This window comes from Bombus bifarius, unplaced genomic scaffold (genome assembly GCF_011952205.1).
Source record: "Bombus bifarius isolate JDL3187 unplaced genomic scaffold, Bbif_JDL3187 scf7180000008203, whole genome shotgun sequence".
NCBI classification, from domain to species: Eukaryota; Metazoa; Arthropoda; class Insecta; order Hymenoptera; family Apidae; genus Bombus; species Bombus bifarius.
This window is the reverse complement of record NW_022884507.1, coordinates 1,534,834-1,562,496: the sequence shown is the minus strand read 5'-3', so window position 1 is coordinate 1,562,496 and position 27,663 is coordinate 1,534,834. Positions and strand designations below refer to the sequence as shown.

Sequence of the window (27,663 nt, the reverse complement as noted above, 5' to 3'; positions counted from 1 at the left end):
TTTGGAAATATCATCGCCAAAATGAACTTACGAATTCTTCGAAGAAGCATGAATGCCATGAATATATAAATGACATTTTTTCTACACCTTAGAACGATGTAACATTGCACAATATGTTACGCATAAGTAATAAATATTCCTAGATTTAAAGACATCTTTATATCTTCTCTTGCGCTAAAAATGAATCGTGTCGAAGGTCATGGATCCCTTTATTACTACCTTTTCATAAGTGATATTCATGTTAGATTATCTTGGAAAAAAATGAATAAACAGTTTCCACGAAACGACCATGTTAAAAAAGAAAGAAAGAAAGAAAAAGGAAAAAAAAAGAAAATTTGTCCGTGTTTTACTATTCTTCTTAAGAACAAACTATCATTTTAAATGAAACACGGGGAAGCGTTCCTCTTTAGAAAGTGAAAAATTTGCAAATAATTATACTCGTTTATGAAAATAATAACATTAACCGATTCGTTAACGAGACGATACAAACGACTGTGCTTTCTGAAGTTTCACGGTAGCTATTAGTTCTTGCGTACTATGCCCGATTTCAATTTCCTTTATTCTTGTAAACAGGACATTATACAGATTATAGACAAGTTGGACAATTTTGTAGTGAAGTGAAAATAGGAAATTTCGTTTCTTAATTATTCAACGCTGTTGTCAATGAGCTATTCATAATTCTAGAAAAATGATATCGTTTATTCACGTAATTCTTTCGAAACTATTATGGATACCATAATTCGTTAAATGATCAAAAGAAGAAAAAGGAATGGCAAACAACTGTTGTTCGCGCTGATTCGTTATTCCTTTAGTGTTAAATACGCGTATATACAATATACATACGTATCTTTTTAAAGGATATTCTCGTCAAAGACGTGTGTATATCTTTTCAAAAGCTCGCCGCCACGTAAATACATGTCCGTCGCAAATTCTGTTACACTGCAAATTCTGTCTTACTTTCTTCTTATACTAACGTCTCATATCGTCCATATCGTTCTTCAGGAAATGTAACATATTTGTAACGCAAAATGTGGCCATACTGGCAAATTTGGTCCAACACGTACGTGGTTCTCGTATAAGGGCATCGGAGTTAAAATCTGCCAATCGCGTCCAGATCGTTTGCATACTCTTTCTTCATATATTTACAATTCACGAATCTTATGTATATCTTTTAGTATACACGATCCTATTGAGAATTGAAAGAAATAATTTCTTGCGTAAAAATTCATTAGAGATATGAAACATAAAATATTGTGGAATTTTGTTCGATTTAAATTTACGTTTTGAAACAATTTGTATAGGATGTGCAAAAGGTAAGTTTGGAAAATACCATAGCGGCATTCCACACTTTTGGAACGGTGGAGATTCGGAAAAAAAAAAAATTCCTACAGAATTGAACCCTAACGTTGAGGTTCAAGATTATTTTTTTTCTATTCCATCGTATTCTACTCGTCACGAGGATCAAACGCCTCGAGGGAACCACGAGTCGCACTCGGTTGTTCTCTTCGAGAAGATGATTAAAGTTTTATTATTAATTCCACATATGTACGCGTGTATGTATATACATTGTGTACCGAAAATCGTGGTAGAAGTCGAGAGGCGGAGTTTCACCATGCAAAGGTAAGTCGAAAATGTAGAATGGTGAGTGTTGATACAAGGCTACGTTTCCGAGAAAACCCAACTATGAAATTTCATCGTGTGCACTTGAAAAGCAACGAGAATGAAGTATATGCAGCTTCGTAGCTGATTTTCTCGAAAACGAAGCCTCGTATGAAAAATTGTAACTTTGCGCGTGATACTCTGTACCACGATCTTCGGTACATCCTATATAAAACTGATATTACTCATAATATATTTGCATCTTGCGATCAGGCAGAGTTTACATAGCGCGCTATTGACGAAGCCGCTGTAAATTATTCTTTAGCACATTTGAAACAACAGATCGACAATCGGCAAAGAATAACGAGAGATGACTGCGGTTCAGAAGTTCCAGGTCGTCGTCATTTCTTACGATTGGATCAATTCAGTGGATCAGTTCAGGTGAACGGATTATATCCATTGAAGGATGAATTGAAATATCGAATCGAATATCGTCTAGAATCAAGGCGTAATCTTAGGGAGAGACTTGGCCGAAAAGTAGAAATGCGAGTCCGGTGCTGTTTAAACAACGCGTTAAAGTGATGGCCATACGAAAGTTAGCACGACTATTATGCAGATTCGAAAAGGAAGAAAGAAAGAAAGATACCTGCGTGCGACGGTAGATGCCATTTATCGTGTATTTGGCTATGAATATATATTATAAATAAGATCAGTTTTATATATATACATATATACATATTGATGCTCGTTGATTGTTAAGACGTTTAATCCTCGTGATGAGTAGAATATGATGCAATAATAAAATTTGACTTTGAATTTCAAGCTCAAGGTGAATTTTGCACGAACTTTTTTTTTTAAAAATCTCCGCCGATCCAAACGCGTGGAATCCCATTATGATGGCTCTTACGCTTACTTTTTACACACTCTTTACATAACAAGCGCATTTTACTTTCTTTATTCTTCTGTAAATTAATGAAATAGATACAAACGGTAAATTGATAATGGTATTCGTTGTCGATTCTTGCAATTTTCAAATACTATTTAGTATTGTTAAATATAGGAATTGATCAAATTTAAGTATAATTAATATTCAAAACACCATATGTATAAATATGCATAAATATGCATAATGCAACTGTTCCCTATAGTTGATGTAATATAACTTATTTAAAATTTTGTTATTTGTTTGTTACTTAGAATTATTCAACATTTCTTTCATAATTTCAATCATAAATCAATTTGAATGCATTCTTGAAACTTATAAAATTGCTATTTTCATTTTTAACATTCATTTATGTATTTTCATTTTCCTCCTTTATACAATTTTCAAAAGTAATTAGGTGATAAAAGATATAAATTGATAATTACTTAAAAATTGATAAAAGATATAATTTGATCTACTGTAGCAGAAAAATATCTATTTACCAATATTTTCTGCATATTCGAAAAATCTGGGAATATTTTTAATTTAAAACTAAGAAACGAAAAGAGAGACAGAGAGAGAGAGAGAGAGAGAGAGAGAGATCAATTCAGAGAGAAAATCAATTACACATATAATTATACATGTATTAAATATGTTACAGAATTTCATTCGTGCGATTTTATGATTTTGAAAATGCAATATTTATATCTCGAGTATCATAATGTATAATTTATAATATGGTGCTGATAACGTTATTTTTTCGTTAAGATATTTTTAAGAAGATAGCTTAGTTCCTGTATTTCGCCGATTAGAGTTGAAAATTAATTTTTAAACGTACGGTCGTATCGAAAGTACTAAGAAGAATATTTTTAGAATTTTATATGTCTGCTATTTGCAAACGGCAATACGCAGATTCGGACAGATTTTAATGCCTCAGCCAATTGTTCCTATAATGAGTTTTATATATATGTATATATGCATATATATATATATATATATATATATATGCATATGTATCGTGTATATGTTTGCACTTGCAAATTGTCAAATATTTCACTATGTCTTTAATATTTTCTCCTTTTTTTTTTCCATATGATTACATTTTATTACCTACGCACGTACATGGTATGTATTTTCCTCAGTACAGTGCATCGATGCTGTACATAACAAAGATTCATGGTATGCTTTCTACACAGAGCCATTTTAATTGCTTCTATGTGTATCATTTATTATTTTTCCTATGTTCGGTATTATGTTTCATAACGTTATTCCGTGACTGATATTATATACCATATAACAGATTTAAAAATATTTCAGAATTAAACAAGAAATAATAGAATGACTATAATAGATGAATAGCAACTTAGAACATAATAAAAATACATTATTACAAGTAATGAGAGTAATAAAAAAAGAGAGGAAAACAAAATGAGGAAGTAGGTACATAGGATTTGTTCAAGTGCATTCATTTTACACAATGTTAGAGAAAGTATTTAGAGGGAGGAATTGGGAAGATAGATATAATGTGGTGAAGAAAATGCCAGTAGAGTAGCCGCCACTTTACTTTACTTCTGTTTTCCTAAATCACAGTCACATGTATGGCTGCTAAATCACGGAACATATTTCATCACCAATATTTTTTAACAAAAAAAGAGAGAAAAGAAGGAAAGGGGAAGAAAATATGAAAAGTAACTTCAAAATCTTATCAATACTGGAAAGATAGTTCACTAGTTTACACAAGTACAAAATATAATATTTCATTTAAATTCTTTGAAAGGGGCAAGTACTTAGAGACACTCAATCTCTGTTAACGTCCATTCCTGTATACAAGAAGAAGTTATTCAGAAAACAATGCGATCATTCCAGAAAAAGCCAGATATATTAAAATGTTCCTTCTTTTTTTAAATATCCGTAACGTGAGAAATATTTTATCACTTTCATTTGTGTAAATTATAAATTAGATTACATGATTCATATAAAATATCGTGAAAACCACAACTTTTAAAACAAAGATATTTTTAAAAAAAAGGTAAAGCTATTATACCTAAAATATTACTTTTGATTAAATAATGTAGTATTTATAAAACGAACGTTAAAAGATATTGAATTTGAGATAATTTGTGCTATTATAAACGACTTTAAAATTTTTCTCTGAGTACTAATTCTGATAAAAGTGACGCGGTAAATAAGAAGAGTAACATTGTTTAAAAGATGTGATATGAACACGGAATATATGATTTCTAATAAAGCCGTCTAATAAATGTGTAAATATCATCGCTAAATTACATTTTTTACACAATAAATATACTTTTAAGGAGATAGAGATAGAGAGAGAGAGAGAAAGACAGACAGACAGAGACAGACAGACAGAGAGAAGAAACTTCATCTTAAAAAGAAATCAAAACTTTTTCAAAGTATTGTTCACAGGAGTGACCAATGCAGATTTCAAGTGTCTCTTCTCTTCGGTAATCGCTTGCCACCAGTGTGTTTAACGCTCTATAAAAAAACAATAATCAAGAAATGGTAAGAGAGTAATGTAATTTCGTGCGCGCGCACGGGCGCGTGTGTGTACACAAATAATAATATCCTAACACTTTAGGAAAGGGTTAACTTTGGAGAAGGGTTGGGGGACCATTCCGTGCGCAACAGTTCATATCTGAAGGCCCACAATCTATAAATCTTTTCTTTTTTTGTTTTATCCTAATCCTGCCTGCGTTTTCATTATAATTATTATTCTACAAATTACAATGCTCTACTCTACCGTTTCGGATGTATCCTAATTTTTATATAATATATATATATTCAGTATATTGTATATTTTTCCTATTTACAAAATATGTAGAATAGACATTGTTCCTATCCTAACTACAATATGCGTGCCGTGGCGCGAGACTTTTAAACCTTTCAAGGTGCGCTTTTTTTTTTATAAACATATCACTAATTACATAATCTATTTTACAGCCAAATTCAACAATTTCTGTTGAAATTCAACGCGTTTCCTCTAAAGGTGTGAACATTTCTCTATAACGTAAAAATACATTTGACCGATAAAATGCGCTAAAATAAACGAAATATGTATATATATATAATTTTCATAATGAACAACGATTTCTGTTAAAAGCGTAGTAACAAAATTTGAATTGCAACAACATATTCAATAAACCTCCTCGGCACCTTTTTTCTTAGCTTGGTGCTTGATATTAGTATTAAATTTTATCTATTTGCAATTATATTTTCCATTAAATCATATACGCATTTAATTAGGGCATGCTAAAGATAAAAGCAAATAACTTGTCATGGCCAAAAAAAAGAAAAAAAAAAAAAGAAAAAAAAAAACAGAAAAAAATACGGCCTTCATAAAACCGCTTACATCTAAATTGGCCAAAAGGAAAAAAGAGAAAAGAAGTAAAGAAAAAAGCAGATTGACTTTAAAATGCTTATAAAACGTAAATCAAACGCGTTGAATTTAAGCAGAGTTCTAAAAACAGTAGATAAGTACTTTCGAGAATATTGTAAACATATTACATATTACCTATCAAATGGGGTCTAACAATTAATTCTTTATTATTAAGGGACTTTTTATTACGCATGCATTCCCTTGTTTGTCGCCGCACAATGGCACGATTTTTATCTCCATTATAATAATCTATGAATCACCAAAAGAATGCTTCCGTCTTAAAATTGTCAGACACAGCATCATAGATACTTTAAACTCTCCAGATATCTTCCACTCCAAGTCATGCCATAGTATTTACAAGTAAAATAAACATATCTGCAGACTGCATTACATAAATTTTGTGCAATGTTTATCGCAGTTCTTTCTTTTTTCTATAGTTTTCTTTTTCATCTATATCATATATAAAGTATAACTAAAGTATATAAACTCTGATTTCATCTTATAATGCTTCATTAATTCTAATACTCTCTGATTACGTTTTTCTCTTCCTCTTTCTCACAAAAACACCCACACACATCCTACACTCACGCGAAACTTCATTTTCTATATCATGCATACTCCTTCTTTCTTTCTACTTGGATCTCATAGTATTTTTAACAATGTTTAACAATGGCTTAGGCCTTCCATAATCCTTGCAAGGTGTTTCGATGTACAAATATCGGTTATGTACGTTTGGTACTGTACAACTATGAGTTGTGATTTTATAATGTAGTAAAATAATTTCTTCACTTCTATATTACCATTTCATCTTTAGATTTAGAATACAGAAGAGTATTGTCTTTTCTTCTGATAGAAGAAAGCTCTTTTTTTTCGAATTACATATTTCGAAACAGTTATTTTATGTGATTCTATTATTCCTTCCTCGTTTCATTATTAAACAGGATAATATGATTAAGCCTGTAAGTTGAGCTTTTAACTTTCTAATGAACGTTATATCGTTGCTAAAATACAGTAGATTCTTTATCACACCAACATTTTACAATTTTACATGTTATTATTCCAATGGAACACAGATACTCGAACACGCATTTAAGTCAACATTAGTAATCTTGAGAAACAGTCGACTCAATATTTCTTCAGTTTTATATACAATAAGAAGATTTTACTGATATGTGTACATCAAACTCACCTTGATATGCCTGTCTAAGTTACCTGCACCAGGTTACATCAAAGTTCGAATTGCACTAAAGCCTTGCAGCACTTTACAACTCGCTAAAACTTGTACATCAACAATTTTTTCGATAAAAACTTTCCTTCTTTCAATGAATAATGATGTACTCATGCTGTGGAGTAAGTGGATGCATAGTATCACAGTTGGCACGTGGGCGCTAGCTACCACTACTGCTTACAGGCAGTATATGTGGAGCTCCCATCGACGTAGGGGGAGCAGTCAATGGTCCTATGGAAATGGTCGTAAATTTTATAACATACATCATCTCTTACAATTATTATATTCAAGAATAAAAAAAAATATGAAATAATTACCAGTTATGTTAGGTGAAGGTTCAGAGACAGGTAGTGGACTCACTAGACTGTTAGCACTCATAGGTGTTGAGTTAGCTTTTAATTTTTGCCTGACCTCTCTAATCTTTAATTGCAAACTTGTCTTATTAGGAAATATATCTGAATGTTTTGCTTGAAAAGTTGTAGTAGCTTGCGTTGAAGGAAAGTAACCGTGTTCTTGAAATAATTGCATTACAAGGTGTCGACGTTGCTCTAGTACTTTCCTATGACCCCGGTCATTTTCGCTCCTGCCAATTCCTACAGAGTTTCCAGCACCTCCTCCAGGCGTTTTTGGTGTCCTAGGAGAGCTAGCATCAACATCTCCCACTAGATCGGTGTTAGTTCTATATGCATCAACATTGAAATCTGGACCAAAGAACGTGTTTCCTGTCAATTTGACACTGGAAGTTGATTTTGGAGTAGCAGATATTGACGTATCTGATTCGATGTCGTCCTCATTCACTATTTCAAAAGATACTTTTATTAAATTAACAATAAAAATTTGAAAGATAAAAATGTTCTTTCGTGGTGTCACATTATGATATCATATTAATAAAATAATTACTTGTGGGCCTATGAGGTGCTTGTGCAGATTTTTTTCGATAACTTTGTATTTGCATTGACGACTGTAAATTTGAAGCATGTAAGCCAGACGTTACTACTGAACCATGACCACAGGAACCCGCTGTATTGATACTGATTGCACTTGGACTTTGTATATCTTCTGGTTTAAATTCTGGTAAGGACGAAAATTTTTCTTGGAAATTCACTTGCTCGAGAACTCTGTAATCAATTGTATTTTCTCATATTTACTTGTCATAGATGTAAACAAGTGACATAATTATAAAAAAATTCAAGCAACTGTTAATTTGACATACCGGTCCATTCCATCTTCGACATTTTTCTTGAAGAAAGAACCCTTTTTAGTAGATGGTGACGGGGAAGCATGAGATTCTGAAAAATTTTGTTGTTGCTGTATTTGCTCTGTCGCTTGAGATGTGTTCGTTTGTGGACGATTGTCGCAATGTTGAGACACCAGAGGCCCATGGTCTCCTGCAGTTGATGTGGGAGGCATTGCTATGAAAGAACAGAAAGAAAATATACAAAAACTCTATTTTTAAAACTTGCAAATTCAATTTCATTATTAAAAAGAATTGATATTTATACCATCATTTAAATAGATTATTGTTACGGTAGAAATATTATGGGATCGATAAAATTGTACCCATTGATTGTCTCCTTTGTAACGGTGCTCGGCCAAGCTGTGCTGGAGTTGGAGCAAGCATAAAAGGACCCTTACTTGGGCCTATATCATTAAGCTGTGTTTCATCCATGGAATATGATTTATTTGTGGAAATTTCAGTACTACCATGGTTACTGAGTGGTGTATGGGGAGTATGTGGAGTAGATGGCTGTTTATGTTTGTCATTCGTAGTAGGCAGAAGAATATTGACGGTATCTTTTCTTTCCTGATCAGACTTTACATTGGTTACTGAAAAGGGATAGAAGAAACCTTTAATAGTTCCCATTCGAAATACACATGTTGTTATTGTTATATATTATAAATCCCATATTGAAAACAATCTATGTATATTAAAAAAAGTTTTTCGGAAATTATTAAAGAAATCAATGATAACATACCATAAAACTGAGCATGATTATTCCCTACTTGATTTTCACCTTTTTCTGATTCTGCAAGACGTGTTATTGAATGACCAATTCCTCGATAAGTCGACGTAGTAGAAGTTGTTGAAACCGAGTATGGTTTGCTCACTATGACACTTTGGGTTTCCATCTTATTACCAGAAACTAAACCTTGTGAGGATATGTTGCGATTGCCGGCATCTATAATTAACAACATGCATTTACTTTATATCCTTTTTGTAATTTTAGAATCAGCGTGATTTCAAATTAAAGATATTTTCAAGAAAACTGGTAAAAAGATGATATGGAAATGTTATAAACATAGTCTTGCTGTATGATTTTTATATATATATAGACTATACGAATATTAGATCAATTTTGAAGTGGTTACATTCTACAGAAACTTACCAGAGATTGGTATATTGAATCCACAGTACATCCGGGGATGAGGTGATGTTGGACCAAGATACTGCGATCCCTGCTGCGGTTTGGAAACAGCCACCAAATCGTTATCGAGCAATGTTAGAGTGAACGATGGTTGATAAGGGACAGCTGAAGTAAGGGGGCGAAGAATAGTGCCTAAAGACTGCAACGGCTGCTGTTGTTTAAACAGAGCCATCATAGGTTTCGATCCAATCTGTCAGTATTGTTAAACTTTTGTAGTTCAATCTTTGAGTTTATTCGCATGTGTTTACATAGAACTCTTTGAGAAATCCAAGAGTTCGCTGCTCCCTCAATTCAGGTTATAACATTGGAGAGAAAAAAAAATAGAAAATAGAAAGAAAGAAAAAGAAAAATAATAAGGCAGCAAGGTAAGTAGGCACGTGCGAATAGCACTCGAATTATACTTAAACATTATAGTAACTATTCATACCTTGTATTCAGACAGTTCATAAAGTAAACATTTTCAAGATAATAAATAAGTAATCGTTTGAATGTAGAAAACATAATTATGCTTGTATTAAAAGTATTATTTGTAATTATTAGTGTTAACCATTAAAACAAGCTTTTCAGTTACCACTCATCCTTCATTCAAACGATGAGCATGAAATGTTTTAAGTATTCACACATGCCTGGACAAAAAGGAGCATTTTACAGAGGATTTCAAGGAAACAAAACATTTTACATGTCTTTAAATTCAGTTACGTTCATATACAGGTTCACTTCGTCTGGACTATTTTAGGTATGTATGTTACTATCATAAACTTTCAATAATTTATCTGCAATACTTACGGAATGTAATACCGGAGCAGCCGTAAATTTAGGCATATTTCTTCCATTCTCATGAATGCTTGCCACCAAATTGCTCATACTATATTGGGTACTATACTGTTGTTCATTTTTCACTGGTTCTGGTTTAACAACTTTTGGAGATATTGGCATGGTAATAAAAGCCCCACCAGTAGGTTGAAAACCTGATACTCCAGTCGGATTGACGGGGCTATGATAAGGATATGTGCTGGATAGAACCGAAACGCTTCCTCCTTTATCCATAGAAGTATGATGATACTTAGTTGTAGTCTCAATACCTGTTGAAGGTATTCGTGCTAGACAAACGGAGAAATTGGTTTTACCATACTATACTACATAACTAATGCATTATGGTTTTTATTTTATTAGATATGAAAGCGAACCTTTTATCGGTTTAGGTCTACAGGTTACTTCTTGTTTAACATTCATTGCTTCCCTCTTCTGACCGCTTACAGGTGAAAACCGTGATTGCGTGTAACATTTTTTTTCAGCATCGTCATCTTGTACGTCATTATCGCTATCTGTTAGTTTATCTTTGCACTTTAAATCTATTTCAGGTTGTGGATCTTCACAGATTACCATTTGATCTTCGTCTGATGCATTACCATCTTCCTCCTGTTTTAAATCAGGTTCTGTATTTTCAAGTGGCAGAGGCATTTCCATTATCCTATGAGTATGCGACTGATTGATAACCTAAATATGAATGAAATTGTTTAATTCTATAAAATGAAAAATAAAATGTTAAAATTGTAAGTGATTTAAATAAAATTTACATCGATCGTGGGAGCTTCATTGTATACAGTAGTAACGGGAACAGTAATTTCGTCTGTAGCTCTTGGCGTTAATGGTACATCGTCTGCCGGTGGTCCCGTGTCTGTTTCTTCCCCAGTACTGTTCAATTTCCCTCGGGATTCGCTACCTTTGAAACTTGTCGTTGAAGATTTCCGTCTATCTTTGCTACACCATTTCCAATCTGGATGCGCTTTAAAATGTGCTTCTTTCACCTCCGATGCAAGATCATGATATTTTTGTTTTTCTTCTGGACCTAATGCATACCACCACTCTCCTAATATCTTGGACACAGTACGATTATCTTGGTTTGGATGTCTTTGATGCACCACTGCACGATGTCGTTTAGAAAAAATCATAAATGCGTTCATCGGTCGGCGTATTCTGTCTTTAGTCTGTAAAATTATATTATGAATGAGATATGCTTATGTGTTTGGCTAACCATTACATTATATCGGAATAAATTTAGGACATGATATTACTTTGAGATAAAAATAATAATAATATATTCACCATCTACTTATCTGAAGTATAGTACTTACTTTAAGTGGACTCTGAGGCTCTTTAGAATGCAATGCACTAAGAGACTGACTGCGTCTCTTATTAGCATTAGCCTCAACTTCTACGGGAGTTGTCGGTTCTGTTTCAAAAACATCATCATCTTCTTCTTCAGCGGGAGTTATAGGATCCGGACCCGGTCCAGATCCATCTTCACCAGGCGTACTCATGCCAATTGGAATTGGAGGTGCGCTCAAAGGTGGACTTAATGCAGATGGTGGAGGACTTACTTCTGACTGATCCAGTACCGTTGTCTGCCAAGGGAAAGCTGCAATGATATTTTCGTGTTAGTCACAATCACTTTGGTTAACTCTTTGCGGACGAGAGTCGGCAAATAGCCGCCCGAATCTGTTCACAATTCCGGACAGTTATTTTGAAGTGGCTGGCATACGTCTATTTTTCTGAGCGATAGTCTTATGCGTATTTACGCATGGGTATAGCAAACTAAACAGTATTATGTTTTTGATGAAAGAAAATTATAGATCTTTAGAAATCTTATCTTCCGTTTAACGTAAACTCGCGATGCAAGATGATGGTCAAATCAAAACGAATTTCAATCTTTCAATGACATTACCAGACGAATCAGCAAGCTTTTTATATATTTTATATATTTTTTATAATACCTTATATACGATGCCTAAAAGATCCAGAAAGAACATGTTCGATAGTGATAGTAGTGATAACGAACATTATTTTGAACCTGACAAAATAGAAGACAACGACAGCACTTTAGACAGTGAGAACGAACTCCATCCAACAAGGAATCGTCTCAGACGTTTGGATATTTCTAGTAACAGTGACAATGATGATGAACTAAATATTGATGAAAATAATACAAGCCTCAACAATGAATAACGCAAACGTTCAACGTGTATATTTTCTCAATTGCGCACGCCAATACCTCTCGTCCACAGCGACGCTCGCTCGTCGAGCGGCCCCGTCCGCAAAGAGTTAATAATGATGTGAGAAGGGCAATGGAAATATGTGTTGGAGTATCATGAAAACAATTGTATTAATGAAATTAGTAAAGTAGTTAATATTATCCTTAAGTATAATATAGATTACAAATGTAACAAAAAGATATCAAATAGCAAAACAGTATCATACTCTGAATCTTTTGACATTTTAGGAATTAACATAATTTTCTTTTGCATTAATAAAGATCCAATAAGCGAACGTTATTAGTCACGCTTTGACAATGTTAAAGTAACATTGAACATAAAATATGATAATGTTTTGTATTCTGATTTTAAAAAATGAGGCAAAATACATAGTTAAAACATGAGCAAAAGATTAATAGATAGTACTTGCTGTAAAATATACAACAATACATTTTGTATGTTTCACAAGCATTCCTTTAACACGTTGACTGCCACGCGTGTTTTCAAAGAAATCTCCGTCAGGCCACGCGTACAGCAGTACCAAGCGTTCTCTGCAATTTATTTTATTTATTTATGCTATGATATTTTAGTAATGCGAGTCGGTCAAGTGGTGGTCTCAAGAATGATCTTTCGTTTCATTTGTTCGCAACATTAAAACCACTAGCTGTTGTTGAATATAATGAAGGAAAGTGTGGTATAGATTATTCCTATCAAATGGTTTCTTATGCCACTACAATTAGAAAAGGAATCAAATGGTACAGAAAACTTGGCATTCAATTCCTTCTGCGAATTTCTATTGTAAACGCTTTGACGGTTTACAAAATTGCAACAAGAAAAAATATAAATATTAGAATATTTAGACAATTATTAGTTGGAAAATTATTAGGGTTGTCTGAAAATACAAAAAATCCTTGTCTTCGACGGAGTCAGCATAATATCGCCGTTCGGAAAAATGATTCCGGAAGAAGCATTAGACGCGCATGCAAACTATGTTATGCGAATAAAAGACGTCGAATGGACCGAACAAAGGCACCAATGAATTTGAAGAAAACAACAATTTATTGTCCAAAATGTCCCCACCAACCTCAGCTATGTATAGAATGCTTTAAAGTTTTACATTCTAAATAATTTTTTTAATAAACCATTTTCGTATTTTTATTTTATAACAATTCAACAGTTTTGTTATTATGGAATATCTTTTCAAATACCTACGACGATCCTTCGCAAGTAGTCAAATAAGCGACACTCGAATATGGGTTACGCGGCCTGACCAGAAACTTTGCTGACACCCGAATACGGGTGTCGTGGCAATCAACGTGTTAAAATAAGTTGCAGAAACTATAAAAGTATCAAAATATATGTTATACATGAATTTACTCTCTTTATAATATCATGATTAAATTCTAGTATATTTCGTTAAACATAAATAAGTATATATATAAAATTATTATTATTATATCTATACGTTTTTATGTTAGAAATATAGTATTTTATATATTTTATTCTACTATAATTTTAATTGCTAGTACACAAACTAAAATAACAAATATCAATATCTGCTTCCAGTAACTTTATAACTATATAACAATATCCTTATAGTATAAGATTTACTAAGATTTACTAAGAAAAGCTTACATTTTTTACTATTTAATGAATGTTAGAGGGCACGTGTAATCTTATGCACCATTGATAACGTATGTACTTTACAACAAATGTAAGGATAGTCACATGTTTTGTTTGGCAATTAAAATTCAAACCTTTTTTCCAGTTGCGCACTGCATTGTTCAGTAATGATGGGGGATGGGGCTGGTATGCAGGAGGTACATCATGGTTGCCATCTGTGAAAGTCTTACCGTTTAGTCAAATTCACTGTTATGATATTGATGCAAAATGATAAAATAAAATAATGTGAACGTAAATTTGAGTTTCAGCATCTCATAAGATTAATTCATATATATAAGGAGTCAATTTTTTCTATTGATAATTGATATCAGGCTTTTTTTAGCAAGTTACATAATGAAATTATGCTCGACCAAAATATACAAATGAAAAATAATTTTTTAACGCAGTTGTTACTGGGAAAGATTTCACGCAAACTATACGTCATATTGAAAGCTAAACATAAACGTTTAATAAGATGATAATAGATTTTCTAATGTTGATATACTTACACAGAACTCCATTATTTTTAGAATTTTCTTCCCTAGACGATTGTGTTTTAGAAATTTGTACCAAGTGCGCGGGTTGTACAATTACATGCTGGAAGACACTTGTTGGGGTAGGCGGGTTTGAAGCTTCAGTAGTGGTTGTCATCACAACGCTCGTAGGTGGTGGTTGCGCTCTCTGCATATCCATATGAGAGGATGCATGTGTAGCTACTTTACTCGCCTAATGATCGTTATTTAGAATTCGTGATAAAAAAAAAGAATTACTAGTAAAATTACTAAAGCAATACTAAAGCTACTTACTTGCAAAACGGATAATTTATCAACATGGACGGACGAAACAGCAGGTGACTGTGGAGGTTGGCATTGCGTTTGATGTAACGTTGCTGGAAGCTGACCTAAGTGATTCATTAATGCTGGTCTATATTTATCATCTTGATTGTTTATATGGCCTGCTGCAGACACATCCATACTATTTTTGATCACAAGATACTTTTTTTCGTGTTGATGTTGCATTACATATATTGGTTGATTTTGCGTTTGTGGTTGAGCATAATCAACTGGTTGTTCTAAAGGCTTATGCAAAAGAGTCAAGTTTTGTGGTGTTGGTGCAGACAATGGCATATGAGGTGAATGAGATGGTTTCAATATTTGCGGGTTTTGTTCAGATATTTCAGAGTGACTGGAAAAGCCATTGTTTGTTGTGAGTGCATGCTGAAGAATTATGCCTTGCTGTTGTTGAGCTATAGTCGTCACAACTGATGGATGCCGCGGCGGTGGGCTTTGTTCCGACCATGACAAAGTTAAATTAGATCCAGGTATTCCACGACTCACAGGAGAGATTCTTATCACGCTTGTTCCTATACTAGCAGGGACTGGGGCAGTCGGAGCTGGTCGATTTGATCTAACCACCCGATTGGGTTCAGGTTTTATCACCTGCTGCTGATACTGAGTAAGGAAAGTAGATTGAGTAGGTGAATGTTTCCATTTTGCACCAGGCGAAATTAATGGAGTTGCATGATGAGCAGGGCTTGAAATAGGCATAAACACATTGTTTTGATTCAGTCCCAAAGGTGGTACTGGAGACTGATTGATACAAGGAGATATAGAAGACTGTCCAGTTGGCGAGGAAAAGGCTGGTGTTGCTGATCTAGAGCTTCCCAAGGAAACTATGATAATAAAATATTACGCGAATTAGATCGATAAGTTAACAATTCAAATATCTTGTAAAATATAAAAATTTGAGAAAGTTACCTAGCATATTAGCAGCTTCAGTTTCGTCTTGATCAAATCGACCAGCAATTCTTCTATCTCCATAATTTGGAGAAGTGTCAGAATCTCTAGATGTTTCCTCACCATCCATCTTACCACTAGAAGTATTCTTAATTAACATGTGATATTATTAAATGCGATGATATTTAGTTGCGGATCATTGCATGTCTTCTTACCCAGGAAAGGTATTGGTTGGACCTCTAAGACAAGAACCTTTCAAACTAAGATGACGAGAACAGTATCCCCTTCGTTGACTTTCTTTAGAACATCCCTCTTTACTACAGAGTCTGCGCCATTGTTTACCGTTGAACTTTTTTCTAACTCCACTTGGTGTAGCCACTACATCACCTTTTTTATATCTATGTGGCGTTGCCGCCTGAGATCTATCGAACAATTTAACAATTCAACGATAGATTGTTATGCTTGTTCCCTATATACTTTATTCGCAAATAAGGAAAATCATTTAATTATCGTTATTACCTGGGCGTGGCTGCTTGAGAACGAGGAGTTATGCTGCGTTGCTCGACTAAACTACTGGTACTTCCTCGACTTTGCATGCTGCTTCTTTTACTGCTGCCTGACAATTTTGCATCTGTCAATTGAATTATTATGTTACTATTGCGTTTTCCTAGTTTTATACTCGATAATTCACTATTATGATAAAAATGAGAAAATATATCGAATACAATATTATCGTGAAATGAAATTATGTCAACATTTATTACAGCCATAACTATAATATGTAGTTTTTGAAATTTAAATGCTTATCTCTTTAATGGTTGTGTATCTTCATTAACGAAATGTGCTATATCTAAATCATACAAGAGATAGAATTTTATCTAACCTGCATCCGAAGGGAATGTAATATCTTCCCTATCCAAGTCATCTTCGCTTTCTAAATCATCATACGGTCGACTTCCATTACTTAATGCTGTAGTGGCAGGATGTGCAGAGGTGGCTAGAGTCATGAGAGGGCTAGTACCAGTAGTTCTGTAATAACCACCTGTGTCGCTATGAGTTGATATATGAGATGTATGATGAGAAGTGTGATGAAGTTGCAAAATTGGCACTGCTGTTGAAGGTTCTGAAGAATTTCGATAGCCATGTTCTGCGCAAATAAAGGACGCAAAGCATTTAAATAAATGAAAGTAAAATTTCTCGGTTAAAAGATATTCATTTACAGATGCATGTATTGCGCAGAAGTATTCCATACCAATTCCTTCGACCCTCGAAGAATCACAGTCTTCCAATCCTTCTTCTAGCTCGTCCCACCATGGGGGTTGCACTAACCGTAGATCCGCACGTTTCACAACATAACTATCACTCTGATCATCTTCCCTTGGTATTTTAACAACAAAACGCTTAGGTTTGGTTAAAATTTTGCACACTGTCCCTTTTACAAACACTTTAGCAGCATCGATATGATTGTTTGACGTTGGACACCTAATACAAACTTTCGCATCTAAAGTCACTTGGCCAACCGAAGGGCTCGCATCACCTATCACATCGTACCTCCCCGCGCCCAAAATGTCAGTGTAACGCATTAGTTTTCTTTCCCCGTCAAACTCTATGTAAATTTCTCCTTGAACAACATTACGAATAACACCTGGATAATAATATGAATCCCTTAAAGCTAACACTCTGTGGTCGCGCCACTCACTGAGATCAATAGCAACAGTAGCAGGCCGAGGACGAGAACGTAAAGATTCCTCTCGAACAGAATAATCCACTGCTGTACTTTGAGGCGGTAAAACTACCACCGAATGTGCCGAGGATACCTATTAAAGTATTCCTTGCGTTAATTAATTTCTCAAGCTTGTACTATTATTATTTGAGCAAGTATCAAACTTTAGTAAGAATTAATTATCTAATAATGTCGTGTTATATACCTGTACCTGATAGCAATCGGATTCTTGCTGCTGCGGCGATTGCCGAGTTGCTAAGGTTGCCTGCTGAACTAAACCTGATTGACCGAGTGGCATATTCGGTGCCCGTATGTTCACTATATTATTTATGGTTCTCGTTACATTGCTGGTTTTATCCATCTCCTCGAGCTCCGATGGATCAAACTTTCGTTTCTTTGGAAGTTTCTTAGCACTGATCGTTGGATCCGATGGATCCCGCTGAGGAGGCGCCGGCGGCGGGGGTGGCTGTTCCGGAGTAGATTTTTCTTCGATCAAACTGCCTCCACCACCCCCGCCTGCTCCATATTGTCCGCTTCCAAGGGGATCCCGTTTTTCGTGCATCTCAGAATGAGCAGTCAGCATTTTGACCACCTCACGCTGCTCTACGAATTAACAATACGACGTTACACAATTGACTTTCGTAAGGACTTCATATAGTCATTCGTGAACGTCTAACAACTATTTTTCTATTCTCCTTTTCTAACATATAATCGGTAAAATTGGCAAAAAGGAATAAAATATAGAGAAATATCGGAAAAAGTTAATTTCTATCATAGAAAATATCGTATACAAGTGAGCAAGTGCAGAGTTTCAGGAAATTTCCTGTCATTTCAATGTTTAAGTCAGATTTACAGTTTTTAGTGTTAAAAAGGTGTCATTTAATAAAATATCATATATAATTATTATCTTTGTTATACTCTCCTTAACTGCATATATCTACATTCTACATATCCTTTTTTTTCTTTTTCTTTCCATAGTGAGGCAATATCTAGTTTCATATTGTGATGATTTTATTGTTTAGCGAATTAATTGTCTAAACTTTAATTATTTAAACTTGCTCGTATTAAAATACAAGTTTTATTTCTCTCTCTCTCTCTCTCTCTCTCTCTCTCTCTCCCTCTCGTTCTTCTACACACCTTTCACACATTAGTGCTCGATATTTGAAACATTTGGAACGTTTGAATCTTAACGAGCAGCAAGCATTTCCACCTTCGATTTCATAATACTTGAGTAGCAGTTGCTTACTGTTAATCGATATGTAACTATTACCGCGTTAAATCTCCATTTCATAACTTCCTGAGATGCTTATTAATAAGAAAAAGCGCATCTAAGCAATAACAGATTTGTATTTTAAATATTACACTAGTCAGCAATTACTTGCACACTACTATGTAAATATATGAGAAGTATTTGATACGAAGAGAGAACAAAAATTGCCACATATTTTTTTCTCATCGTACACCAATCAAATATATTGTATTTCACTATACACGGCTGTATAAATTTATGAGTCATAGATTCGTTCACATACAACGTACGACAGAATAATAATTGCGTTATCTCTATATTTGTCGAACGGCTGAAATAGATTTGTAATACATTTTTGCAATCATCATTAACTTTCGCCGATTTTAATAAAAGAAACTATATACATAGATGCAAAATGAAGAAATGCATAATCCAAACGATTGAACATGTTTGTGTTATTCAAACAAATCCATGAGTCATTACACTTCGAAATGAACGGAAAAAAGGCAAAGAGGAAAGAAGAAGATGAAGAAGAAGAAGAAGAAGAAGAAGAAGAGGAGGAGGAGGAGAAAGAACAGGTACTCATTGATTCTTACCCACGGACGTTCATATTACGAGCACATGAATGATTCGTAATATCCACGATTTATTTTTTAAACAAAAGTAGATGAATAAGTAAATTTTCGGCATATCTTATTATCGGCAAATGTGAAAATGTCCGATCAGAATATGGCTAATTAACTCAAATTCTACTTTTTCGAAGATCGAGTTTCTTATCTCTAACTTTCATGCTATACATTTTTAGTTCGTTTTTATGTCAGAAATGATACCTTCTTCGACAGACACCATTTACTACATAATATGATTTCCAACTTATCCTAATTCGTATGCACGAAGGCATATGCAATTAGAGCGTGGATACAAGCGCAAAGTCAGTATTCTCAAAAAGGATGCCTCGCACGTATAAATTTCACTTCCCGTTTGAGACTCAATTTACGATCTCTCATATACTTGTGTTCTTAGTTTTTTACGCACATCGAATCATGCACAAGGGTAAATATTAATATCTCCAATGGAGGCTTCACGAAATTTCTCTTAGGTTGGTATATACAAAAAAGCTGCAATAGAAACGAGTTGGATTCTACTTGTTAATTTATATTTAGTCTACTATAGTCTTGCTAGTTAGCTGATAATCGTATCAAACCTTGAAAATTGTAAATACCATAGAAAGTTATTTATCCAATGGGAAAGCGAAGTGTATAAATTAATCCTCTATAACGCCGTGTAATTTCAAACGTTACATATCCATCTATCTCTATATCTTGCAAGAATTATCTTTTACTCTTTCTACTATCCATATATTTGATTTGACCATCGCAAAATCATCACAGTTATCCGGCGATCGATTTAGATGGATGAAAAGAAGGAAATAACGAAACGTTACTACTTTGAAGGCTAAGAGACGGGTATGCAATGGAGTAAAAGCTAAAAAAGAATTGGTCAGAATAATTAGATTAGGCGAATATTAAAAGCGATCGGAAACTTTGCAGTGTATATACGCGTATACATGTAAGTATGTATCTATACTCACAGTCCGTACAGTCGAGAGGAGGCTGTGTGCTGAAATGTGGCGAGTTGAAGCTGGGAGGGTGGTGACACCGGCTGGGTGCATACCTCAGCACCCGGCTGTCGGGGACAGGATGCGTCGAGTCTGGGCTTTCTCGTCTTTGTCTATCTTGCGACAGGGTTGCTGTTCCCTCTCCCAACTCCAATTCTTCTTCCCAGCCCCAACTGCCGAGCATCCTCCTCCGAAAATTCTCTTCTTAGGCGAACACTTTTCTCTTCTTTCTTAATTCTCTTGTAACTCTAGTCAATGTCCTGAGAACAACAAAGAACGTGTTTCAAAGTGGTTACTATAGGATTCTGCGAATGTTCGGTTCTCACATCGTTTGGTTTGGAGTTTCTGCGACTATTATGTTAACCTGGTTTTCTTAAAATCGAGAAAACCATGGCAGCCTCCAAACCGAAACATTTCTGCTTTACAATGGCTTCCTCCGTTATTTTATTTCCACATTATCCTACATCGACGACGCACCTTCGACGCACCATCTGATACCTCTTATTTCCTTAATTTGAATCTTAATCCACGTTAAACGCTTATCTGCGAAATCTTTTGAATCTCGTCCTAATGGCAATGCACAGCGTGGCAAATAGCTGTTCCGTCGAGTAGCATGTCGCGTAACGATAACAAGAAAGATTAACATCCAAACGATAGACCACTTAACGGTTTCTGAACAGATTATAATAGAAATCATTCTCGAATTACATACGCATTTGGATTATCGTTCACGGCGGGCAGCAATTTTCTCTTGAGTTACCGCGGGCACTCGGCCACGCGGTGTATCATCCTCGTCATCATCGCGAGGGAAAAGATAGCGTCGAAATCGACAAATCGTATCGAACATAATCGGTCCACTTGCTACGGAACCGAATAACATTCCAGTAGCGAGCGTTCGGTAGCGTGGCTCGACGCATCGAACAAGGACACGTGACGGAAAGTATACAATTTGTATAATCAGATTTTACGCACGCTGTTACAAAACGATCGCCAAGCTTATGAAACAACTGTTGATTGCGTTCTTCCAAACATTTCTTTCAACACTTGACTCGTACGTGTGCGTATGGAAAATTAACGTTAAAAAAGTTATTACGAGTATTCGAGCCGACGATGGTGTAAAAGAAACATTAAGCGTAAATAGATTGATGAAAAAAATTAAGATATCAAATATCCTGGGTGAACATAAAAAAGGAAAGAAAGAAAGAAAGAAAGAAAGAAAGAGAAAATGTTAAATATCGAATTTAAATGTTTGGTATTTTTATCGCCGTCGTGAAAAAAGCTTTTGTATGCAAATAAAATATGAAATTACGTTTGATGCGAAATGTGTTTGACTTGTATACGCGAGTGTAAAAAAAATGAAGTGGAGTTTTTCATAATTGGTGATAAACGCTATTTAAAGATTTGAGACAGAAAACGTGTGTCTTTGAATTAACTTTTTTTTCGCATAAATAATCAATATTCAGTAATAAAGTTATTATCGAACCGGTATTGAAAAGGAGCGAAATTGTTCTGTTGTTGTTCGGCTAACTATTTTGCACAATATTTTATTGTAATCGGTCACACGGTATGAAATAATATAATAATTGGCAATGTTTAGTAATAAATCGATAAATGTAGAGAAGTAGAGTAATTTTTTTGTTTCTATTATCGACCGTATGTGCGATAGACTCATTAACACAGCAATATGTAAAAAAATGTTTTGAAATAATACTTATAACGAAGAAACGAAGAAGGTATTGATTCTCGGACGTTTAACCGTTTGGAAAACCGGCGGATATTTGTGCAAACAGTATCGATACGCTAGTTCGCGCTGGACACCATGGTACACGCATTTTGAGTAAGTACGCACTAGAATGTATTCAGCCAGTCAGGGTCGGAATAAAATCACAAAGACGAAAAATGTCCAAGCTTGGAATATCACCTCGACCTTCAGGCTGACAGGGATCGTGCTAAAAAACACAGAGCGACAGAAATGTAGGTATACACAAGCCACGATTCATGTGTGCGAGCCGTAGCGAGAAGCGGAGATTGGCACGCGCGACATAACCTATTCAAGAAATGATCGCGTTTCTTTCTCAAATCGGAGAAAAACGATCGCACTTCAAGCCGACTCTCACTTCCGCGACAGTACCCAACACGAAGATTCCAGGGGTGACTAAACAAGTACCTAGTAGTCAACAGATCTACTTGATCGTAGCCGCTACCGATTACGAAATACAAATTACAAATTACGAATTACAGATTATAAATTACGAATTACAAATCACAAATTACAAATTACGTATTACGAATTACGGATTACGGGAGAAGCAGAAACGAGCATATACAAACTATTACAGTAAGAAGAAAGCACACACAAAATAGAGACGCGCACTTACGAAAGCGAAGAAACGGACGTGAGACGAGAGCTCGATAGAAAAGTTTCGATACGAGATGAGAGACAAAATCGATCTTGCGGATCGATTGGAAATCACGCGCAACGCGCAACGCACCGAGCACGGTAGTACGTCTATCCCAATCACGTCTCGGCTCTCTGCATATAAAAAAAGAACGGAGAAGAAACACGGGGAAGAAAGATGAAAAGGGTGTGACGTTGCTAGTCTGGTTTGGTGGGACGAGGATGAGACGCGTATGCGTGACGTTCTTATCTCACGTTTAAACGAGTGAGACGGTAAACACAGGGGAAACTGGAAGGAAAGAGATAGGAAAGAGAGATGTTACCACGGGGTTCTTCGCGTCCTACCACCTTCGACACTGACGAGAGAGAGCCGAGTTCGCCCCGTGGCCTGGCTTCTTGGGAGGAAAACACGCGTTCTCGTGATCGACGCCTTGTATGTATGCAAGTACGTGTGCCTCCGTGTGTGTTGTGTGTGTGTGTGTCTGTGTGTGGTTAAGGGGAATGTAAGTACTAACCTCGCTACGCTCCCTACCACGAGGCTGACTCACGATGTGCCTGTCTTGCCTGCTCCGAAACTCTTCGCCATTGTGTCGTATCGGTTGGTCGTTTGGTCGACTCTTTCTCTCCCCCTTTCTCCCTTCCTTCACTCACGCTCTTTCTCTTTTTCTTACCGATGTTCCCTTTCCTTTACTCTACTCCTCTTGCCTCTTCTTCCACTCCTTGCTTCCGTCTTTTTCTCTCACAACGTTATCGTAACGCTGTGGAGACGCGTTTACAGGTACGCGAGGGTGGTCAAATGTCTACATGTGTACCGGGACGAAATTCAAAACCTGTTACGTGACGCCGCTCAGAAGATAATAACGTGGCCAAGCCGAACTTGTTCGTTCGAAGATTCGAAATTCTCATCATCTATTTCCGCTTGAATCGCATTCTACCACGAGAAGAAAATCATTCTCCATCTGTTTTTCGCCGTTATTTTCGATGATTCGAATGTCGCGCAAAAACTGATCTCTCACTGTCTCGACTTTACCATGAAAAATCGACTCCGTTCGATGTTCAAACGTACCTTACTTCGCATCGATACGTTATACCATTTTAAGGATGCAAATATCGTGAAATGTCGGCTGTCTGTTTCACTGACATATGCATTCTATATTTTGGAGAAATAAAATACTGTATCCCAATTGTAGTTAAAGACGAGAATCTCTTAGAAAGGAATATTACGTTATTATCTGAAATTATCTTCGAGACAAATAAACATCTCGAGTATTAGTGCACGTAGTATAATATCCGAAATAACGAAAGCTTGAAAAAGACGTTCAGGTTATGCAAACAGAACACTTACGGTTAGTAACGATTTGTATAATAGCGTTACACGTAAATCGGTGAATGTGTGGCACTGATATACGAGTGTATCGTCGAGATTAACTTGCTACCATCAAGGCAAAAATGAGTCATCGAGTGTGAGTAATATGATAAAAGTAGGTTTCTAATTGTTATATAGTCATACTACTACTGTAAAATAGTATACGCACACACGCGGTATGTACAAACAAAGGGAAATAATTCAACTAGTTGCGTATCTTGATGCGTCGTCGACGTTCTGACCAAGTTAAATAAATTAATAAATAATTCATAAATACAAAAAATTTACATAATCATCATGAATGAGCAACGACGGATAATGTGAACATTGACGAATGTGTTTAATACTTGTATATAATTGTCCACTTCTTTCGATCAAATGAAAGCAATACAAAAGGAAGAGGAAGAAAAAGAAAAACAAATAGCGACACGTAGAAAGTAAAGTCTAAAGAACTTTCAGGTATCTGCTTGGTATACTTGTTTACGTCGACATCAGCAGCGTGTCGCGTTACTAGTCATTCGATATTCTCAAAACAGGAGACTTCTTTAGCAAAGACAACCGAGGGATGAAGTCACCCCAATAGCGATCGAAAAAGCCTACCGAAAATACCGTTCTAATTGAATTAGAGTAGGGTGGACTCGATGTACGAACCAAAACACCACGTACTCGGAGAATTATATTTCTGAAGGCGATTAAATTAACAACGAAAACTGTGATATTATGATACTCTAACTCTTTCTACTAGCATTATTGAAACATTTTATGACGTAAAAATTATTTGTAATTGTATCGTTCTCATCGATGAAAAGTAGCTAAAGAAAGAAGTCTGTAAAAATGTATTGAACTTGCTTGGAAAAATGTTCGCAATGCAAACGTAATTTTAGTACGGTTAATAACAGTACAGCACTTTACAAGCAATTCGTTGCATTAATTGTAAGTAAGCGTACCGATTGATATCCCTTTGAGTTGTAACAAATTTCACAATAAAAAAGGAGAGTGAGAGAGAGAGAGAGAGAGAAAATGGGGTAGGTCAAAAGAATTGGCGTGCGACGTGAAATCCCGTGATACAATGCATGAAATCAGTATACACATTTCTGAAATGTCAGGTAGATGTTCCGTAAGACTGTGGAAATTCGAAAACTAGAGTGTGCACGAACAGACTAGATTACAACATGCCGCGTGTACTCTGCTACACACGTGGAAATCCGAATGCAAGTTGTATAGGAATACCTACGCGATACGCTTGTGTATTATGCAAAAAGTACTTTGCGTAACGTCTTTATTAGCGGTGCGCTTTCCCACTGTGCAATACTCGTAGCTTATTGTTAGAAAAAAAAAGAAAAAAATCGTTTCCATTTGAACTTATCGCGATCATAATATTATACCATCCAGCGAGAATTAATCAATTTCTACTACACGGTCGCTCGTCCACGAGCAGCTTTCTACTCGGTGTTCCATACGTCGAGCCTGTTGCTCGATATACTTCCAACAATTGCACACGCTGCAAACGGAAGAAATATAAGTTTTTACATTTAGACAACGCTGGTTGTTATAATATTTATAGGCGTAATAGGCACTGGAGATTAGATATACTTATTGTATTTTATAGATAAGGTTATTTAATGAGATTATGAGAGTACTTTTACGCGAAGGAAAGGGGGATTGGAACTCGAGTATATAGTGAATCGTTACAAACTGTCACGCGCATTGATATAAATGCTGGTACATTCGAAACGCGACGCAATTATTATTATTCTTTGAATATGCTAACCTTACTATTTTATCTTCGACGCTGAATAAACGATGACCTATTTTACGCCAGAAAATTTACAAAAACGAACAATTACACAGTATAGTGTTATCGTAATCTTGTTTTCAAATGCCGCGACTTCTGAGATTCGCGAGATTTTAGATAGCGTACCCAGTAAGTAAGAAAATAAAAATTCAAACTCTAAGAAACAAGCGATACATACCATACACAATCAAACGATGTTTATCTAATTAGTTTGTATAGTATAGTATTAGTTTGTAAGTATAATTAGTTTGGAACGATGATTAAATTAGAGAAAAACCGCAAGAAACGAAAGTAAATTTAACTAATTCTTCATTTACGTTACTCCATAATACGACTACAAGGAACAACGTCCCAGCCTTAAAGAGTATCATTCACGAAAAATGTCAAACCTGCAACCAATACCTTTTTTCCCCGATATCTATTCCCGAAACGGTATACCTATTGGTGTTCAGGTGCCATTCAAGTTCAAGCAAAGTATACTAAAGGGGACTACCCCGGGCGTATTATGGCCTCGGTATTAGTTTCCTGACTTTAAAACGAAGTCTGCGGGGGAGAGAGAGGGAGAGGAAGAGAGAATCGGCCAAACGAATTACGCATGAAAAAGAAAACAGTGGATGATACCTCGACCATCGCCGTCAGAAGTATACCACCCGCCGATCTGCCGTTCACTCGCAAGGACCTCGAGGAGTTTTCCTTTTAACGGGCCTTAACAACTTGTAACCGATACCTGTGCCCCTTCCTCCTTCTCCTTCTTCTTTTTCTCTTCTTTTTTCCCCGTATCGTTTCTTTACTTGCCTCTATGGTGAATGGCCTGAATGAAAGGAGACAAATCGTCGCGCGAATATTGTATACGTAGCCTCTCGACCAATCTACGAGGCACCTCGCCACAATGAGACGTAAGACCAGGGGGGTTGTGGTGCTTCGACCTCGGTTAGTTCAGGCATAAATCAGATATGCGGCGGTACTACCAACGCCGTGACAGGTAGAAAGGCGATCTTCCCTGACAATTGTCCGTCTATTCGTTTTCTACGCTATTGTTACGCGCATCCCTGCCTCTCAGTCTTTTGAAACACCTGCTTTTCCAGCTAACATCGTCGCTCTCGTACATCCACGCAGTGGTTTCGTTACGATTGTCTTACTAATTGCAAGTAGTAACATAGACTGCACATATGCTCCAGATAATGCGCGAGTAGAACTTTTTAAGTTGGTCCGACAACTGACCTTGCAAGTATGCGATAAAAGTGCGATCGATAAGATGATTCTCAACGTACGAGTCAATAGAACGAAGCATCATAGAATTACAACGAAATTTTGTCAGATTATATATCGCGCGTTACTTTAAATATCTTCTTTTCGTTAGATATTCTGACAGATTGCAATTAAGTAATAATTTGTTATATCATGCGATTTGGGATAATGTAACTTGCTATAGCTACACGATAGTAATTGATCAACTAGGGTATATAGTGTAATTAGTTTAATAATGACAGTAATAGCAAAATTAATTTTTCT

General features: G+C 35.5%; 1 protein-coding gene across 3 annotated transcripts in view; it reads right to left on the bottom strand.

Moving 5' to 3' along the window:
- Positions 1–5,042: 5,042 nt before the first annotated feature.
- LOC117210363 (putative transcription factor capicua) overlaps positions 5,043–27,663 on the bottom strand; it is a 37,960-nt gene continuing 15,339 nt past the window's right edge. Inside the window, exons 2-22 of one of the 3 annotated variants that reach the window (XM_033453306.1) lie at positions 20,566–20,852; positions 17,931–18,323; positions 17,255–17,819; positions 16,886–17,149; positions 16,522–16,633; positions 16,218–16,424; positions 16,024–16,139; positions 15,073–15,938; positions 14,776–14,992; positions 14,362–14,442; positions 11,708–11,991; positions 11,150–11,560; positions 10,760–11,069; positions 10,359–10,672; positions 9,534–9,762; positions 9,123–9,326; positions 8,707–8,973; positions 8,360–8,558; positions 8,047–8,264; positions 7,464–7,943; positions 5,043–7,377 (exon numbers count right to left, since the gene is read on the bottom strand). In XM_033453306.1, coding sequence (XP_033309197.1) covers positions 7,307–7,377; positions 7,464–7,943; positions 8,047–8,264; positions 8,360–8,558; positions 8,707–8,973; positions 9,123–9,326; positions 9,534–9,762; positions 10,359–10,672; positions 10,760–11,069; positions 11,150–11,560; positions 11,708–11,991; positions 14,362–14,442; positions 14,776–14,992; positions 15,073–15,938; positions 16,024–16,139; positions 16,218–16,424; positions 16,522–16,633; positions 16,886–17,149; positions 17,255–17,819; positions 17,931–18,323; positions 20,566–20,646 — 5,889 coding nt within the window. In that variant the 5' untranslated portion in view covers positions 20,647–20,852 and the 3' untranslated portion in view covers positions 5,043–7,306. The remainder of the gene's footprint in view (positions 7,378–7,463; positions 7,944–8,046; positions 8,265–8,359; positions 8,559–8,706; positions 8,974–9,122; positions 9,327–9,533; positions 9,763–10,358; positions 10,673–10,759; positions 11,070–11,149; positions 11,561–11,707; positions 11,992–14,361; positions 14,443–14,775; positions 14,993–15,072; positions 15,939–16,023; positions 16,140–16,217; positions 16,425–16,521; positions 16,634–16,885; positions 17,150–17,254; positions 17,820–17,930; positions 18,324–20,565; positions 20,853–27,663) is intronic. The other 2 variants (XM_033453307.1, XM_033453309.1) reach the window with 2 other exon arrangements.